The 20243-nt window shown below is 37.1% G+C and overlaps 1 protein-coding gene across 3 annotated transcripts in view; it reads right to left on the bottom strand.

Moving 5' to 3' along the window:
• Nucleotides 1–613: 613 nt before the first annotated feature.
• The window catches only part of PFKP (phosphofructokinase, platelet), a 40372-nt gene continuing 20742 nt past the window's right edge, over nt 614–20243 (bottom strand). Inside the window, exons 7-23 of one of the 3 annotated variants that reach the window (XM_063415416.1) lie at nt 20118–20226; nt 19578–19673; nt 18757–18849; nt 18280–18405; nt 17654–17718; nt 16885–16954; nt 16183–16329; nt 15275–15345; nt 14752–14839; nt 13677–13829; nt 8402–8554; nt 4729–4893; nt 3702–3763; nt 3089–3200; nt 2311–2410; nt 1579–1684; nt 614–1149 (exon numbers count right to left, since the gene is read on the bottom strand). In XM_063415416.1, coding sequence (XP_063271486.1) covers nt 999–1149; nt 1579–1684; nt 2311–2410; nt 3089–3200; nt 3702–3763; nt 4729–4893; nt 8402–8554; nt 13677–13829; nt 14752–14839; nt 15275–15345; nt 16183–16329; nt 16885–16954; nt 17654–17718; nt 18280–18405; nt 18757–18849; nt 19578–19673; nt 20118–20226 — 1867 coding nt within the window. In that variant the 3' untranslated portion in view covers nt 614–998. The remainder of the gene's footprint in view (nt 1150–1578; nt 1685–2310; nt 2411–3088; nt 3201–3701; nt 3764–4728; nt 4894–8401; nt 8555–13676; nt 13830–14751; nt 14840–15274; nt 15346–16182; nt 16330–16884; nt 16955–17653; nt 17719–18279; nt 18406–18756; nt 18850–19577; nt 19674–20117; nt 20227–20243) is intronic. The other 2 variants (XM_063415437.1, XM_063415426.1) reach the window with 2 other exon arrangements.

Below are 20243 nucleotides of genomic sequence, written 5' to 3' on the forward strand. Positions count from 1 at the left end.
CCATTCTGTGTGGTAATTCCAGCTGCCTTTGCATCAGCCACCTCCAGCCTGAGCAGTCTGTGGCAGTACATTCCACCAAGCTGAGTGTGCAGTGCAGTGGGCGAATCCCTAATCTATCAGGGGAGTCTATTTGATGTAAAGTTCAGTTCAGTTTGACAGTTTGGGCAACAATCAGTCAGATTTTGGTATGCCATGATCTGGTATTTACCTTGTTGTCAGGGTCCAGTTAACGTAAACAGGCACAAGAAAATGTTTTTGGCTGTTCATCAGCCTCATTACTCTTTCTCATCAGTCTTGGGGGTGTTAATAAGCTTAAGCTCTGAGGAAAAGGAAACATGAAGCAAGGGCCAGGTTACACCCTCACAAATCTCAAGTTGCTGAAGCTGCTCCCCACTCCCAACCCCAAGAACTAGTTTTATCATTCCTGTACCAAGTGGAAAGGATTCCAACTCCTAGCCTGATCCTGAAGCAGCAAAGAAAAACACTTGGCCTGGTGTCACTGACTACTTCCTGCAGGAAGGAAAAGGGGAGTTTCTTTTTCCTTCACTGGAATCTATGGAGAATCCTTCAAATGCTATTCCCCCAGTTGTTTAAAAGCAAGTGACCACACATGTGATGTTTGCAACATTATTTTATTTCACTTCAGAAACATTAAGCACATCCTGTAACTCAACACAAGAACTAGCCACCTACACTTATTTTTGGGGTGTAAGTACTCTGGAACAAAGTGCAGTAGATGAGTAACTTACGGAGTGCATAGAACGGTGTTGCACTTGCTTGTTAAAGGGCAGTATCAGTAACCGGTGTTTTCCATTAGATGCAAGGGTTTGTTTCAAACATAACACACAAACAGGACAAAATCTGTGTGACAGCTGAACGTCTTGTTTCACATAAAGTGCTGGAACAATAATTTAAATGTTACAAAACAAAGCTTTAACGATCCTAAAGCATTGTTACTCACAATGTGCATCTATGACAACAATCTAAATGTGGTGTGTTTAGATGGCTCCTGTCTCAGCTTCCTTTGGGAGCATGGCCACGTGTTCCAGCTGCCCTGAGTCTGACACATCGTAGCTGGTCTTGTACTTGGCCAGGATCTTCATCAGCGGTCGCAGCTTCAGCCACCACTGCTCCTTGGGAATCCTGTGTCTGGAGGGGAAACAGGGAGGTGAAACACATGGGGGGTAAGGCAAACACCTTCCCTGTAACTGGGATCAGGCACTGACTGTCATGGGGGGATGTAAAACACTGACCCAAAATGAGGGGAATCAAGGACAGAATCCCAAAGAAATGAGCACGTCTTACTCGAAGAGGTTAAATGTAAATTAACAAAAATGCTGCCCCACCGAACTGAAACAAGTAAAATAATTCTAGGCAATGAGGCAAAGACAATCACACAGAAGTTACTGAGCAGGACAGCAGAGGCCCAGACTTCACCATGGGACTCAAGTCCAAAACAAGTGGCTCTGGCAGAATTGAGGCCTAAGGCAAAAGCAGTAAGGTGCTGGGAAATGTTTGTCTGAAGTGGTGCAAGGCAGGCTGTGGTGAGGTGTTTGCCACCAGGCAGTGCATACGTACACAAAGTCTGTTTCACTCTTGAGCTCAGCCACGGGTTGGAAAACAAGGTTGCGTCTCCGCATTCCCAGCAAACAAACTGAGTCATCGGTATTGGCAAATACTTTCCCTAAAAAGAATGAAGTCATTCAGCATCTTCCTTACATGTATAAGGGCAAATACCAGTTTTCTGTAATTAAACTGAACAAAAAAATTTACAGTAGCCTAATTCCAGCTGATTATTTAACAGAATGATAGAACAACAAATTGGTGCTTTAATAGGGTTAGATCTTCACTTTTTAGCTTAACTTTGGTGAGCAGTAATGAAATAACAGTGCGATTATGCAACAAAAAGAGTTGAATTTTGGCATCCAGTTTTAGATCAGATTTTAGGAAGTAGTGCTTTACAAAAATTGCCAAAGACAACATATTACCTCCTTCTGTCTCCCACGAAGGCAGCATGAAAAAAAAGAACAGAGGTAACTATACAAACATCAATTCCTGCATGCATGAAAACTGCAATCACACTGGCTATTTTGTTTAAGAGGATGATGAAACATCTATCTGAATTATTGACTCAAGTGGAAAAGCTCATACAGCAGGAATCACAGCGAGGCACTACTGAATAATAAAAACACCAAGACAGAAGAAGTATGTTGACTAAGAAACATTCATATGTTTGCAAAGTCGAGGAGTCTGACATACTGACAGACAATCAAAGACAGTAATTAGAGACTGCACCAAACGTTTCTGCACCTTTCCTGTAGGTTTCTTTCAGTTTTTTGGAGATCCACTGCATAGCTTTTGCTGAAATTTTTGTCCCGAAATTTCTGTCAAATGGTGAAGGTGCTCCACCCTGTGCAAAAATTGAATTCTGGGTTAGCTTATCAAACCAGGATTGGTGCGTGTTATATCAGTTATCTCTGCTAATGCCCTGCTCTACCTCTTATCTCCATTTCCCCCACTTAGAAAAACAAACCAAAAGCCCCACCCCACACATCAATTTAAGGTATTTAAAATTGGTGTTCAGCACCTGTGGAATTCTCACAGAATCAATACCACTTCTCACTTAGAAGAATGGAGGGGCCTGTTCCCTTTCCTCCATCTCAGCCTCAGATGGTAAGAGTGGCCAAATCAGGAACTCCCTTTGCCCCCGACCAGCTGCGTAGTGAGATAAAGCAATGCAGATAACACAGGCCAAAGGAGCAGCTCGCTTCTGTCTCGTGCACAGAAACACCCATCTGCACAGATTTTATAATGGAATCTCTGCTCTTCAAGAGGGTTCAAGAGGCAGATACATTATGGATGGACATTACAATTAATTGTAAGAAAAAAGTGGAATTGTTTATTAATATAGACAGAAGACGAATAAAAATTCATAAAGAATCTAATATTTTTCCTAGATTTTAGTTGCCTATAAACAAAAATCCACTTTTCCCTTGAGTCAGACTTGTTTGAAATGCTTGGATAGTGTAGTGTATATACTTTGTGCATACAAAGTTAGTCTTGTCTGTAACTTTAGGGTTGTATTTACCTGCTGCATATGGCCCAATACATTTTTTCGACAGTCAAACACTCCTTTTCCTTCCTCAGAATACAGCTGGTAAATGAAATCAGTTGTGTAGTTCTCATTGCAGTTCTCATTTCTGTAACAGTTAAGGCCAGATAATGTTAGCAAATTTACTCTAAAGCACGGGATGTCTTTCCAGCTGCTGAATGACAAGTGTTCTCCCTTTTCTTGATAACAGTAACCCTGGCTTGGACATTCTCATCTGATCACATCCACTCACTTCCATGAAACAGGCTCATGATTTTTAGGGTTTTTATACTAAAGGCCATAGTGTATGTCACACACTACCTTTAGTAAGAAAGAATCTAGAATAAATGACAAACCCAATGAGAAAACAGACTGAAAAGAGGATGAAGTATTAGATTACAGAGCAAATATATTTATATAGAAGAAAGTTTTGGACTTTAACTTCCAGACAGGTCCCAGAACTGACTTTTGAAGCAACAGCTTTTCTAAAAATCTCAAGTTAAAGGAATAATCAAGGAATATAGACTTGGAGTTTCATTCCAAGTGGCCAAGTAGCCAACCTGGCTGGGAATGCTCAGTATCACTGATGCAATCTATAACAATTACCTACCTCAGCACTAGACCCCGCTGGATACTGGTTTTCATTTTTTCAGTCAAGTGTTCCACATTAGCCTAGAAACAAAAATATTTTTAAAGATTCATACAGAACTCTGTATCCAAAACAACTTTAATGAGTCTACATTTCCTGAGAACTTCTGTCAAATATTCCACACAAAGCATTATGTGCAAATTCAAATTATCAAGATTTTTGGAGATTCAGGATAACACACTGTGTATGGCTATTCCTCTTGGGTTAAGAACAACACCTTTCTCTCTATCAGAAGTAACAGATTTTATTAACTCAAAGGTGGTTTTAATATGCTATACTGGTACAGCATCCAGCTGGATACACATAAAAATACAGAAATTGTCACTGAAGTTTACAGCCTGCCCTTACTTCCAGTCCTGCCAGCAACTGCATGGGGATAAGTTCTGATTCATTTCACATCTCTGTGCTTCTCAGGAAATTTCTATCCTTTTAGCTTCGTGTTTGTCTATGACTGCAGCTCACACTATGTACTACACCGTAATCCATAATCCTTAAAGCCTGAGGGCTTTATTTTAGTAACACCTCCAGACATGCTCTGAATAGCTGTGGTAACAGAGTCAGTCTCTAATAAACCTGACATACTGGTCAGTTCCTGTCCTGAACAGCCTTCAAACACAACTCTACCATAATGAAAAAATACTGATCTCTTGTTTTTGGCTTTATTTGAAAACTACCCAGGCCTGTTCATTTAATTTGAATTTCAATCAGAAGACTAAAAATGAAACAATTCATCTAGTAGTCCTTAATGGCCAATACAATTATTTTTGTCATTTTACTGAATTTGTATGTCAACAGTGATTGTGTCCACATTCCTTTATATAATGTTATGGCACAGGACCTGGCAGGACAAGTGCAGATTTTAATCCAACCTCAACTGTTGTTTTTTGGTTTTTTTTTTCATGAGCCATTTACTTCAAGTATACACATTATGAAGTACACGTGCAACAGCTTTAGATCTACTTAAAAACGAGCAAAAGGTGCAGAATACCTGGAGCTCTCTGATATCAAACTGCTCCTCGAAGATGTAGGCAGCATCAGCTCCTGCTGCCAGGGCGCCCATGTTGGCCAGGTAGCCGCAGTAGCCGCCCATGGTCTCGATGATGAACACGCGGCGCTTGGTGCCGCTGGCCGACTGCTTGATGCGGTCACACGTCTGCTCAGAGACACCACAGCCTGAGTATGCACTAAAACCCCTCTCTTTCTACATTTCTCTATGTCATGCAACTTTGTGTCACCTACTGGTAACAAAAAAATTAAATAAAGCATTTATAGAAAATAAATCTTTGAAGAATTCCAAAATGGCATAACCCATGTAACTATAATAATTATCCAATAAAGGATTTCTTATAAATCATGAACACTATACTGAACACCAGGGTAGAAATAAAATGCTTTTCTACTAGCAACTCTTAGCATCTATTTGCTTCCTGCAAATACTGAAGTAAGTGGCATTAACCAGTTGTATATCTGCGTTTTCTAAACCATATAAACAAGTAGATATAATGAAGCTTTTAAAGGAATTGTGGTATGAATAAACTTCTCTTATTTAACTCTACTCATTACTTACCCTTACTTCTTAGTATTGATATTAAAACTCACTGCATTCCCCATCTACACTGAACTTGAGTCCTGAGCATGCATTGCCCAATTACTTTCCAGTAATGATTTTCACATAAATATAATCCTTGCAAGCACTACTACTGCATGTTTTAAAATGCTTTTGGTTTTTTACTAACAGGTACACCCTTATTGTAAGAAGACTGAAATCTCCACTTGCACCTTACTCTGACCAGCATAAGGGATGTTTTCTGTAAGGAGATCTGTCACTTACATGAAACCAGTTAACACCAATATTTATTAGAGCTACCTAAGAGGCGTGGAAAGCCACAAAGACAGAGGCAGTCTCTGGTGTGGCAAGACCTAGGAATCTTAAGAAAACATCGTAACTCAGGAAAATGCAGAAACCTAGGAACTACTTTATTATCCACCTTTAGGTTTTAATAATATTTAAGAATCTATCTGACAAGCTCACCTCCTGGAATGAATTTTTCTACAACTTGAAGTTATCTTAAAGTTGTTGATTAATGTATTTTCCTTTCAGAAAGCAACTAAGAGAAATAAAGAGGTCCTATTTTCTTCTTTTTTTTTTTTTAAGAAACAAATAAATAGGATATACCACACTTTGTGACAGGAAGAATTTTGTGAAACTGATATACTGTCCCAACACCAGTTCTGTTTAATAAAAACAGAAATGAAAGTACCTAGGAAGTTTGTCATCTTGCAACCTGAATTATAGTAACATTAAAAATCCCCATGCTTTACTGATTTTTTGAATGAGTAAGTGTAGGTGCTGTAATATTTGAGGTATTTCTACTTCACAGTTTTTTAAAACCAGAACTTCATTCAGCTAACTGAAAATACTACTTCAGGCTGAAATTCAGATTGTGAGCAATACGGTCCTTAACACATCACAGAAAAAAATCATTAATTGATACATCAGAAAACCTAATAAAAAAACCTCTAGAACATCTAATATAATACAGTTTAATGCATTTAGAGACTAAGACCAGTGTATGCATGTATTTAGGTTAAGCTAAAAAAAATACATATAATTTAATTTATACACATTTTATTTATGTATTTCCATAGATGCATATTATGTGCTTACACACAAAAGTGCAGCATTCACATGAATTTATTCAGAATATGGATATTCTGTAACCCTAAGCAGAAAAGTATTTTATGTGTCTTGGGTTTTACAGTGTCCCCAAGCACTTTACTTTCTCCTTCCAAACATTGTTTCATGAAAATTTTTGTAGAATACTGTAGCACTGGAGAAATTTAACCCATTTTTTAAAAAGCTGCCTGAAACTGAATAGGTACTATGTGTTTAACTTATGTTGTAAAACAATCTTATCTTTAGACAATAAAGACACTTGTGAAGATTTCCACCATTTGAGAGACTTAAAATATTTGTAAACCCCAAGATTTCTAAAAAGGTTTTCCATCTGCTGTTAGGAGAATGAGTTTTTCTGCCTTTTGAGAATCTTTTAAGTACTAAGCAAGTACTAATCAGTCATTGCCTATGGGACTTATCACTTGAAATCCACCTAGGAGGGTTTCTATCCTTGACTGAACAGGAGATGGAGTAGAAACTTTCTACTATTCTTGCTTTCTCAGAATGACTGTGACAGAAATACCCAAATATGAAATTGGCACAGATGGACTTTAATGAATTATTAATTCATACACTACACTACATGCTGGAGAAGCCAAACCTCAAATGCCTGGTGCAGGTTTCAGACATCATAAACAAGGCATGAGGACTCTTCTTGGAATTCCATTGCTAGCTGAGCTTTCATATGAACTGACCCAGCTCAATGACAAATCCTAATGTTCAAAACACCAAATCAAGTGTTCTGCTATTAGCATTAAGTAAACATCCCAATGACAATAAAATTCAAATAATGCAACCATATTTTTTAACTGAAAGCACTACTGAAGTCTATACAAACTGTAATTGAGTACCAAAAACAACAATTGAGTAAGAGGAAGCAGCACTATATGTGATCATTTGTTGCACCATCGTGTTGTCAAAGCTACCACTTTTGAAGGTGCATCAGTCACAATTACCAGATTTAGCTACTTCTATAAATGTCCGTCCAAGGGGGAAAAAGCTAAAGCAGAGGTACAGTACCCATGTTCTGCCTATGAATGTTGCTACATGATGAGCCCACATGACACCTTAGGACATCTCACCCCAGAGAGCTGAACCCAAAGGAGGCCACCCTATTTTCTGACACAGCTCTTCCAGTTACCTACTGGAGCTTTTTCATTCACTGTGTAAGAACACTGTATAAAGCAGGAAAACAAACCTGCTTTTCCCAGCCCCCTGGATCTGTAGTCTTGACTTGACTTCCTTGGCAAATTACTTCATGATTAGTTACATGGCTTGCTAACGATGGGTTTGACAAAACTCAGAGCTGGTAAGATTTACTCATTTGTTTGCACTAGATCTCAGCTCCGTTCCCTTTGCTGTGTCTTAAGCAGAGTAAACAGGACTGAAAGAGCTCATCAAACAGTTGTACCCAAGGGAAAACTATGGTAGGCTAAAACTATAACACTGATTGATCTGACCCTGCACTGTTTAGTTGAACATCAGGGACACTTAACTGCTTACACTATCCATGCATTTATATGCACTTAATGTATGCTAAGCCTAATGGAGTCTACAGGATTATTCATGTGTTTGGTATTAATCATGTACTTAAAATGCTCTACTACACTGTAGAGCTCAGTCAATAGTTCATCCAACAAATGGGGCATTTATTTATAAAACATGTGTTCTCTTCTTTTACCTAAGTAATACATAAGATAAAAATGAAACAGAAGAAAGCAAAATATTTGATTCTCAGTAAGAGCAAATACCCTAAGCACTAATGCAAGAGTCTTGAAGAACAAAAGAGAGTACTCAAAAATTAAGCATATAACATAATACTTTTTCTAAAGTTAATCTTTAATCAGTCTTGGAAAACTGAACTATTAACCATTAAAAAACACAGTAACTGAGTTATTTAAGAAAACCAGGCATTTCAAGGTCTTTAGGTATCCTGCTTTTATGCATTTTATCATCTTAACTTTTAGAAGATACACAGTCTTACCTCCACAATAGCATTCAGGGCAGTGTCAGTACCAAGGCTATAGTCTGTGCCTGGCACATTGTTGCTAATAGTAGCAGGCAACACACACATAGGAACTCTAAACTCCTCAAAGCTGGCACGCGCCTCGTGGAGCTGCAGACAACTTTCAAAGGCCTGAAGCAGTGGTACAAGTGTGAGTGAAACATTCCTGGTCTTGGCACTGCTCTGCTAATGACTCCTGGCATGTGATGGTAAATGTGGCTGTCCATTGGCCCAAGGAAATACAATTGGTGAGATTATTTGGGGGTGTGGAAATATCCTGTTCATACCACAACGGTGCACTGGGGTTGCATTGGCACAATGCTCTTTGAAGAAATGCAGAGGATTAGTACATGTTAGTACAGACTGAAGGTGAAGTGTACACAGCAGAGAGGTCTGAAGCTGCTGGGTAGGAAAGGACGGCAAAAAGCTAGACTGGAAATCATTCCACAGGAAAGGACTAAAGAACAGAGTTTGATACATGCTAAGAAGCTTAGAAAGTTAACTAGTAAAACCCTTGCAACTTGAAGAAAATGCTTAAAGAAAGACACTTTAAAAAAACTATGTTATCCTAGAAAGTCAAGGCACATATCTATTTCCACCAAGAGAAAGGAAAAAAAAAGGTCCACCCATGCCTTCAAAGTTTCTATCAATATCGCATATCTGCCTCTGTGCACATAGACTGGATGCAGAAAAATCCAGGAACATGTGCACATGGATGAGTTATAAAATGTGCAAGTAGAGTTCAAGGATTCTTTGAAAAGCAGTTTTAGGTCCTTGGAAAGACTCCAAACACTACAAAATATATAATCATGTCAAAAAGATTAGGTGTTCCTAGTGGATGTCAAAATAAATGTTAAGATTTTGCAGCTGTTTTAAGTACATATACATTACATTATTCCAATATTTCTAATCTAAACTAATCAGCATCTCTCATGAAGTGTGGCAATTCTCTGAACTGCCTATGTAATGGCTCTCCACCAGAAAGCCTGATTACAGAGTACACTACTTTTTCATCTCTTTCTCCCAGCAACTGATGTTCACAGAAGTCTCATTTTCTTGATCTCTCAAACCAGTTCAGGGAAACAAACTATTGCAGATCAAAATTCGATACCTACTGAGGTATCTCCAGGCATATCTGCACAGTGACTGATTTATGTAACAACTCAGAAGAAATTATGGCAAAGTCCCCTATCTGTGAGAGTTCTCCTTCTGGGCTTTTGTCCTGAACAGAGCAGATCCTGTTCAGTGAGAAGACAGGATGTTTATGGCTGTAGGTGCATAAATGCAAACTGACTTTCTAAAAATCTCTCTCTTTTCACGCATTTTGTAAATGCAACAGCTCAGTGCTATACTTTCAGTCTGATGTTGAAACACAGCCTACAAGATGGCACTTTTAGACCCAAAGAGCTGAGTACAGCCAGGAGCAACAAATAGTAGTGGCTTATTTGGGATTTGTTTTTTTGAGTGGCTGTGACATCACTCAGGAAATTTTAGTAATTGCCTGGCCCAACTCAGCTCAGTCAGGCTGTATTTCTACTAAAGAATAAAGACACACCAAGTAACAGTGGTTTGGTAAAACCACACAGCTTCCTGGAGATCTGCAAAACATGAATTTCTCTGAAAGGTTTTATATTAAGACTTCTGGAAAACCAAGTCAAAGGGAGATGCAGAGCAATAACTAACATAACTGGTTAGTCTGCATTTATGGTGTGTTAAGATGCAGTTAGGATATGTTTTACTTGCATTAAATATTGCCATTTTATTTGATGCAAGTGATTTCAGCCAACATATCCAATGACTGTACCTTCACCAAGCACAAGCATTAGATTATATGCAACATCTTTGCATCACTGTGGCAAAATATGAAAATGCTTTTAATATATGGTCCCTTAATTATAAAGGGTAAATAAGTGATCAATGGTTTTAGTAAGTGCTATGCTAATGTTTTTCTAAAAATTACTACAGTCAGGTCATAGAGGGATACTGCACTATCCTAATAAAATGGCTTAATAATTTCTTGCCCTTTTACTGGACTTGTGTTACTGAAAAGGTTATTGCCATAACCAACATAACCAAGGATGCTTTATAAAAATTCATGCAGTCAAGCAAAGACTATTGTTTGTTGACTTTAAGTTGATCTAAATACAAATGGCCACTGAAGGGGATGGAGTTACTGCCCTTACTCCACATCAGCTGTTACTAGGACTGAAGGAGATAAAAAATTAACAGGTTAGCTAGTGGCCAAGGCTAATTTTCAGCTTCTTAGTTCAGAGTAATGTGGAGCCACATATGCTACTGGGAGGGTACAGGCATGAAATGTGCAGACTGCCTTAAGGCATCTGACTGTATTTTTCTTTGTTCCTCAGGGGATATTTGATTTTATTTTCCTCTCACAAAACCAAATCATCAGTCTGTACCCCCTTTTCCTTTGGTGAAAGACTGTCAAAGAGCACAACACAAAGTGTTAGCCTCTCCCTTTTTTAGGTTCCATTTTTCTCATCTAGCTGATACCTTTTCCTTTCATTGCATGGTTGTCACATTCCTGAGGTCTGATATCCAAAATGACATCCTATTCATTTCATTGAATTAGCAACATACTTGAGAATAGATGTTTTTATTATGGTAGTTATTTTAGTCATGCTTCATGTAATAGAAAATTCGAAGTTTATGTTCCTATCCTTCAATCCTAAAAGGTTTACTTCATATGCCTATATATGTATCAGCCTTAAGCACATCCTCAGGTAGAAACATCCAGCTTTTCCCAGGTATTTTTATATTTATGTTGCCATTAGCAGTTTTTCTAATATTCTGAAAAGTGAAGTGAAAAATACAGTTTATCATAAATTTAAAACACTATTCAAAAGATAAATCAAATTTGAAACCAAGGTTTTAAAACAGAAGTGGAAAAAAATGGAACATTTCAAAAGGGTCCCAAAAGGGTGATCTGTTATGGAATCTAAATTAGTTATTGAAAAATGTATCCACTGTTTATGCCTTTGTGAGGAGCACATTTTTCACTAATCTCTTATTCAGAAGTTATGTATCTTGTAAGTCTGGGTTTTAGTTGTTTTTCCTTTTAAAGGCAGAATTTTAACACATTTTATCAGCAGATGTTTCAGGGTACTATTTACATGGCTTGACAAGTTTAAACAACTGACAGGAGTCTCATGATGCCAAACAGCAACAATCCCTCATTAGCAGCACAACTGTACTTACCTTACTAGAGGCAGGCAAGATCACACAAGCGAGAACTGTACCACAGAAAAACTAAATGTGATGACACTTTGGTGCTCAGAAGAGGTTCTACTGCTCTGAAAGCACTGTAAACTATGATGCATTTATTGATCTAACTGTGGTAACAGGAATAAAAAGCTATATATAAACTGGATAAAATGGATATTCATGTCCACCTCCTACTTTTGCTTACCACAGTCAATTGTATGACATGTATTGTGTTTATTTAGTCACACTTAACAGGGGGCACAATTGCTATTGCACCTGATCTGTGCATGGCACAAGAATGAAAAGATGTATTTTTTCACTGGGAATTTTGGTGAATCGTGTTCAAACAATCAGAGCAAAAAACTGAAAAGATACCAAGCAGAAATGTTTTCTGTGTTTTTTGAATGTTAAAGTCTGTCCCATTTGAAAAAAAAGAAAAAAAAACAACAACAAAAAAAAAACCAAACCAAAATCAAAACCCTAATTTAATTATCTACTCAACTGGATCTAAATCTTGCAAAGCCATCACTTTTCATATTTATTCCTGAGAAAAATCTAGGCAAAATAAAATTAAAAAACAACCAGAAAAAAAAGCCATTAGCAAAACAAAAAGGTTTTTGAAAAGCTTTCAACTACTGCATGGAAAACCTGGAAATACAAACATTTTATCTAATGAAGGCAAATGATATCTAGAAACCTAAACAGAAAGCAAACCACAGCAACACAGACTGACTGACTACAACATATCTCCTTTGCATGAAATAACCTATAAAAAGAAGTCAGTTTGGTTAACAAAGTTTATGAAGATAAGAGAAGAAGGTAAGCAGATGTTATGCACAATCATTTTACTCACCTTAGTTTGCGATCAGTCATTTTGGAGGGATATTTTTATTTACCAGAACTGGAAACAGTATCATTTATAACCTAAGCTATGAAGAATTCATTCAATGAACTTCAGTTAGTTTTCAGTCTTATTCAGGGCAATACTTCAGGAAACTGGTATTTCCTAGCTGAAGAGTTTCTTTTGATGAAGTTAAAATTATTTATGTTGGAATGGTAAAGAAAAAAAAAGAAAATTATGGTAGTGCATTTAAAGTTGGTGGCATCTGAAGAATCCTTGAAATGAAAAAGCTATCATGATTAAGATTTTTGAATACATTTAAGTAATAAGAGAACTGTAATTTCATTTTCAAAACCAACCTGAAACTCTTTGTCCAACTGACTATGCTTTCTGTTCAACTGAGATTAGTATTAAGAGAACTGAGGAATGGCTGGGGTTGGAAGAGACCTCTGGAGATGATGCAGTCCAACCCCTGCCAAGGCAGGATCACCTGAGCAAGTGACACAGGAACAATCCAGGGAGGTTTGGATTATCCCCACAGGAGACTGCACAACCTCCCTGGGCAGCTTTCTCCAGTGCTCTATCACACTCAAGTAGACAAGTTTTTTCCTCCTAAGAGATTAAACATTCAATTTTTACTTTCAGTTATATTACTGAATTTGATTTTTTAAAACAAATACTTACCATGTCTCAACTCTTTTTATTAAATCTGCTATTAGCAGAATAAATGTAACATCTATTATTAGAAAAATACGGATTTTACATATTCTCTTAGAGGAGTAAAGATGCTACATAATTAAGAATCTCCTCAACAGAGCAACTTTCCTTCAGTGTTTGTTGCAGCTGGGTATACTACAACTCTACATATTATGAACATAGGTGTTTTTTTCCCTCTACAGTGTAAATAATCATCAAGTCTCACCTTTAAGTTTCTTTCTTAAGATGCCATCTTATCTTGCACTTAAAAAATTTAGAGGTCGTTATAGTTTCAGCAGAAATTAAAAGGAAGCACTTGGGATCCCAGACTTTCTCTTTTCTGAAGTGGTGTCATGACTGTGGCTATATCAAGTAATTATAATTTCCCAGATCACATTTCTGAAGTTCTGGTCTACAAAAATATCCACTTGTAGCCAATTAAGTAAATTTAAACAACTGCTTTGTTAGTATGTGCGCACACCAGAGCAGACTTACATCAGTTATAGTGTTCAGAGCAGTATCTGCACCAATGCTGAAATCTGAACCCGGTACATTATTGGATACAGTTGCAGGAACCATAACCATTGGGACACAGAATTCGTCATATTTCTCCCGGGCAGCTGACAATTCCAGAAGTCCAAGGTAAGCCTGTTGGGCACAGGCATCGGGTGAAAAATTAGGATTAATAAAGTAAGGGCAGAGTTGGCAGTGACAAAATGAGAAGGGCCACAGGGGGAGCCATTTCTACCACAGCACACTTCAGCAAGTCAGAGCACTAAGAAACCACTAAAATCTAACACAGACAAAAAAAACCCCCAAACATTAGAAACAGGCATACATTTGAAAACAATAGAAAGAACATATATTCTCTTGAAAATAAATAATTGAGACACAGAACGTTGGTTTTTAAACAAAACAAACTAGTTCCCCAATCTTCAGGTACTGTTACTCCTGATTTAAAAATCCTAATATTCCTGATATATAGCTAACAGCTATATATAGTCATAGCTAACAGCTTGGGCAAAAAAGGAATATACAGTCTTTATCAAGAAGCAATGAGCACGTTCTTCTCTGCAAAGAGTAGGCAAAATACTTTCCCGAATCAAATATTGTTTTTTTTAAAACTAAGCAAACTCAAACTACAGAAAAAAAAATTCTCTAGATCCATTATGGATTTTGACACGCACTATTGTGACAAGAGTGGCTTAAATAACCACAGCGCAATTTCTACTAGAGTCAAGAACTTCTGCAAGGATGTTTTAAGTATTGATACAGTATAGACTTAAACTTGCACTACAGAAGTTATTAATTTAATATAAAAAACTACAACACTATTGCATTTATCCATTTAGCACACCTGTTTAGCAGTTTTAGTCACTGTCTTGAATGCCAGCTTGCCACAGATCCACTGATTGACAACATTTATGATTCTAAACACTATCCCAGCCATGTATCATATACAGATAGAGTCAAATGCACCTTACATGAAGATTGGGTAAAAATCAAAACACACTATTAATTTTGTTAGGAATTCTACTCTACTTAGACATAATTAGATATTTCAGTGTACCTCAAATCCACCAATAACCATAAGGGCGTTAATGTTGTTAGTGCGCATCTGCTCAGCAATCTTCTCCAAATATTTTGCAGGAAGAGTACTAAAATCATTAAACCAAAAGAAAAATAAAAACAATTTACAGACTGTGAAGCACTAAGAACTCATTACTAAGCTGAAACCATAAAGTGAGCAGGCAACATAACAAATTTTGTTTTACATATTATCCATACAAGTAACTCTTCCAGAAAAACAATAAGGAATCATGTCAAGTGTAAAGAAACTGCAGGTTTGCAATCCTTTAAAGTGTAAGGACCCCAGGAATTTTTTAAGTTGAGGCACCATATCCCACTCTTCAGTACTGTAAACATACCCAAGTTGGAACACAAGGATATGAACAAAAAACAAACTCAAAACACCCCAATGTACAATAATTGAGCACTTAAAAACACCCTGTGGAAAGAAAAGAGCATGGAATCACAGAGATTATATAAAGCCTACAGTCCATCATACCAATTGACAAAAATATTGATGTTACCGTTTTGTACCAAGAATTGATCCTCCTTGACCAGTCCAGCCTCCAACATCTCCCCAGGAAATTTCCTTTATCTTTAAATAAAAGCAAAAAAGGAGATTTTGTTAAGTGATTATCCAATTACTTCTCTTGAGCAACACCAGGTACTACTTGATGAAAAGCTGTTGGAACAAGTAGTTGGGCACTGACATCACTAAAATTAAATGAGGCTGAGAAAGAAAAAAGCATCAAGTTTAACACCATTTCTCTCAAATTACTACAATCCCATTTTTTCTTTCTTCTTCCACACCAAGATAAACCCTGTCTCTGTGTTTCATATTTCGATCCCATTTTCACATCCTCTCCTACTGAATGTGAAGCAAAAAAATCTAAAGCTAGGTCTTTCATGTAGGTTTTGGGATCTGTGGCTACAGCCAGGCACAGAAATCGTTAGTCTAGCATTCAGTTTCTCTTCAGTAAACCAACTGATGTATAACATTTAAAAACAGAGGAATAATCTAGCTTACCTAAGGAAAAAAAGCTTTCTCCCTCAATAAGCATCATCACAAAGTTTCTTACAGCAAAGGAATACATGTGCAACAACTCATTGTTCAGAATCAGAGATTATTCTGCTACTATGTGAAAAAATTACAATATGCTAAACTTGACTAAAATTCCAAGACAGAATTCATCTGAACTGATTTTGTAGCTGTGCAGCACGTGATTAGCAACATTCAGCGTAAATCACTCTACAGACTTGAATAGCTGAGAAATACAGTTACAATCCAGGCTTTATAGATCTTTAGGAAATAAAAGCACCTAGCAGAACCAGCTCCCTCAGCAGTTATGACAGTTCCAAGAACATGGACAAAGGTGGTGGTCCTGTGGGATGGGTTACATAGCCCTTGGTAATGCACACATGTGACACTGACCTTCCCTCTAGCGAATCCTTCAAAACCATCAATGACAGCAAATATTTTGTGACCTTCAGTAATGCCAACTCTCACTGCAGCCCTCACTGCGGCGTTCATTCCAGCTGCAGGGGCACCAACGTTTAAAACTGCCACGTTAAAATTAGTCTGCAAGATAAAAATAGTATTTAGTAAGGACCTTCATTTCTACACCATGGTTAATTTGTATATCATATGCAGTCGTTAAATATTGGAATGTAGGAAAGGAAGTTTCAAAGCCCTAAACATGTTGAAATTTTAAAGTTAACTGGAAGGTGCAGACACATTTCTCTGCTTGCACAATATGAGAGACAAACAATTAAAAAAAAAAAGAATGTTTGTTCTTAAATAAAACTTCATCATAATTTCATCTGGCTTACAAGTTAAATTATTCAGGGTTTTATATTCTAGTCCAGGTTAAAGAAACAAAAAATAGAATCACAAAATTGTTTGGGTTGGAAGGACCATAAAGATCACCCTGTTCCAACCCCCTGACATGACCATGATTTTCTAGTAACAATGGTATTTCACTTTAAAAATGTTGCTTATTATTAGAATAAACTAGTGTGTTTCAAGCATCTTTACAATATTTATTTTATAAACTATGCTACAACAGAGGTTTGGAGGGAGTTACAAACAGATCCCAAAAGCAGACATGCACTGCACACACAACAAACCCCCTACCTTTGGAAGCTCGGCATCTGGCCGTTTGTGCGACAGTAATTTGTACGTGTTAAGGTTGTTTTCAAAGCTCCTAAACAAATGAGTAAGCAAGATAAGCAAATAAAATAGTAAAATTTTTAACTCATAGTTATTTTAAAGGAACGTCTGAATTTTTTAGAAACTTTAAAAATCTGGCATGAAATATTAATACCACTGTAATTGCAAATGCAAAACGTGCCAAAACTGGAATTGAGAGAACTATGAAAAATATTCAATTCTTTAAGATAAGAGTAATAAAATATAAAACAACTATTAGCTAACAAATTAGTTTTCCAGACTGGAGAGAAAGCATTTTATTATCAAATGAATTGAAACAGAAACCACTCTCCTGATAGGACTGAATACCTCCTCCAACATTACTGCTGGGAAACTGCCAACTACTTACAAACAGGCTCACAGAACTGGCCTCAAATTCATGAATAAACAAACTTATGGTGGCTACCAGTCAGGTCATACAGCACAGCAGCTTTTTGCTTTGTGACCAGTTAGCCCAGGAACAGTCACTAGTCTGACGCAGCAGTGAATTACAGTTTGCTTTGTTTTGCATGTTTTGTTGCAGGTAAGAATTTTAATTATTCTATTTAGGCAACTCTTCTGTCTCCTCTCATTCTCAAACCCATAAACCATACAGTTAGTAAAATATTTAAAATAAAATGTCACATGCCAGCGTATGAGCAAGGCAACTCAGCTTTTCTACAGCAAATAAACTGATTTAAGCTATTGGCCATACCTTCCACGAAGCCTCACAGCCTCAAGAAATCTTCCCTCATCCATGGCCTTCTGCACTTCTTGAGTCTTGAAAAACACAAGTTGATTACTCAATATGTTTAAAAAACACAGGAGGTGGATTATTTAATACATTCCACGTATTATATATATTTTCACAGGGAAAAAAGAAATACTGACAATTTCCTCAATTTATGAGCTACCTTCTCTCACAGCATAAATTACAGGGTACAGGAGAAGGACGTAGAAACAAATACCTAAAGCCTTCACGGGACAAAGAAATCAATGTATCCATTATGCCTTTTCTTTTTTCAGTTTAAATTGTGCAATTTTCGTGCAGAAACCTGACTTGAGTATGACATATAAAAGGATGCAAGCATCTGAAGAATTTGTTGCAACAACAGAAGATCTGAGATGCAATTTTAGAACAAATTGAGAAGATATGTATTTCTTATTCCTTGATAGTTTGCAAATAAATAGAGAATATACATGAATTTCATTTTAATTCTAAAATATGGAAAAGTGCTGCACACATTCCATCAATGTCCTAATGAGAACAGGCAATTATTGTACACAGCAGTCCGTAGTAGTAAATAAGTGACATAAATTGGCTTTGTGCCAGAGCCTCACCATCTGCACACACTCCATCAGAGGCAGACGGACAGCCTGGTTTCCAGACAGGGACACCACACAGGCAGGGGTATCTGGAGTAGCTTCTAAAAGGGCAAGCACAGCTTCCACACCCATACGACTCGCCTGCAGACAGAGAATGTTTGAGTGTCCGAGCAAGCTCCCAAATGCACAACCACAGAAATGGTCCTGATTTCTCCCTAACTCAAGCTGACACAAATCACTCCTGGGTAAGGTGAAAAAGCTGTGGGCTGTTTAATACCCACGTGTATGGACGATTAAGCTTTGCATTTTGATCCTAAACATATTCCTTCACACAAAATGCTTCACTACTCTGAACTGGAGCTATTCAGACCATTAATGTGAGACAACAGTTTGATTTGTCAAGTTAATCAGGTAGAGAAGCATCCCCAAATAAACAATGAAAATGCAGCTGTCGTATGTGGTGCCATGAGCAGTTATTTTGGGAATACTCACAAGAATTCTGTCAAAAGCTGAAGGGGTTCCACCTCTTTGCACATGACCCAGGATGGTTACTCGGGTGTCAAAACCAAGCCGCTGAACCACAAGCTGCATAGGATTTCAAAATACAGTGGGCTTATCATTATCATTATTTTATATATATGTTAGCATCATGTAACTACACCACTTAGTGCTAAATGTTACTTCATAAAACTGCAATTCTGAACGAAGTCAAAAGTTTCTATAAAACTGACAGCTATGGAAAACAGAAGTTCATAGTCATAGGACAGATAAACCCCTGGTAAAGCCAAAGAATCATACCTCCCTTCTACCAATGACTATTTCCCAATTTGTTTTCATAATGAACCCTTAAAAAAAAAAAGCAGAAAAATTCAGCTTGAAAGTTTTCTTAATCTTAGACACCAATGAAATTTTTAGCAAAGCAATCATTTGGACAAGATTTTGTCCAAAGCACATAGTATTACTTCACTGTGAGACAGACCAATATGAAAAATTTTACAAGACATACAAGGTAAAATAGGATTATAAACACGGATTTGAGCTCATTTCAAACTATCAATTAAGACACCCATGAAGCAGATGCTTCTGAACTGCTGTGTTGTATTACAAGATAAAAAGGTTGTAATTAATTGCCACTGAAAACATGGCCCTTTGACTATGAAACTTTAGATAATCAAACACAAGCATAAAATACAACTATTTAGCTGTGATAAGCTATCTTACAGGAACAGATTTACTCTACAGAAATGTCATTGTTAACAATAAGCCCCATCTTACGAACAGAAATCTTGTATTATAGGGATGTTGACACTTACATCCTTAACCTTCTCTGATGTTATAGGTTTGTTGTGACAATCAATAGCTCCTTCAGCTACAATAATAATATTCAGCCTTTTTTTTCGTGCACGGTTCTGTAACAAAAATAAAAGCACATTCGTGTAGTTAAAAAACCCCAGAAATTTACAGCATAATTTTATAATCAATTGCTCTACACTAAGCTGCCAGGATTTAAGGAAACATTTCTTGTATTTGATCACTCATATGTGATGTGTTCTCACACCTTTTATTTTCATACATGTCTTCTCATTGAAGAAGTAAAATGTCTAACATCAAATCACTGAGGAAATGTACACATATTGCTTGTATAGGTATAATTTTATGCAATTCCCAGAGTGGGTCATATGATTCCTCAAAACAATCACAGAGTACAAAAAAGGGAATCTTCAAGATCACAGAGAACTTTATGTGACACCAAAACCAAAGACTTGCCTAAAGTCCTGATCACACTTTTTAATGACTGTTTACAAATAAACATCCACAAGGACATCAGGAATCTCACACCTACTAGAAATTACCTCTGAAAGCTTAGAACACATTGTATCTTCCCAGCCTTCTTCTGGTGGGTACTCAGGAATAAACACCCAATCTGCACCACAGGCTAAGGCACTAACCAGAGCTAGGTACCTAATGAACAGAACAAA

Source organism: Prinia subflava, chromosome 1, assembly GCF_021018805.1.
Source record: "Prinia subflava isolate CZ2003 ecotype Zambia chromosome 1, Cam_Psub_1.2, whole genome shotgun sequence".
NCBI classification, from domain to species: Eukaryota; Metazoa; Chordata; class Aves; order Passeriformes; family Cisticolidae; genus Prinia; species Prinia subflava.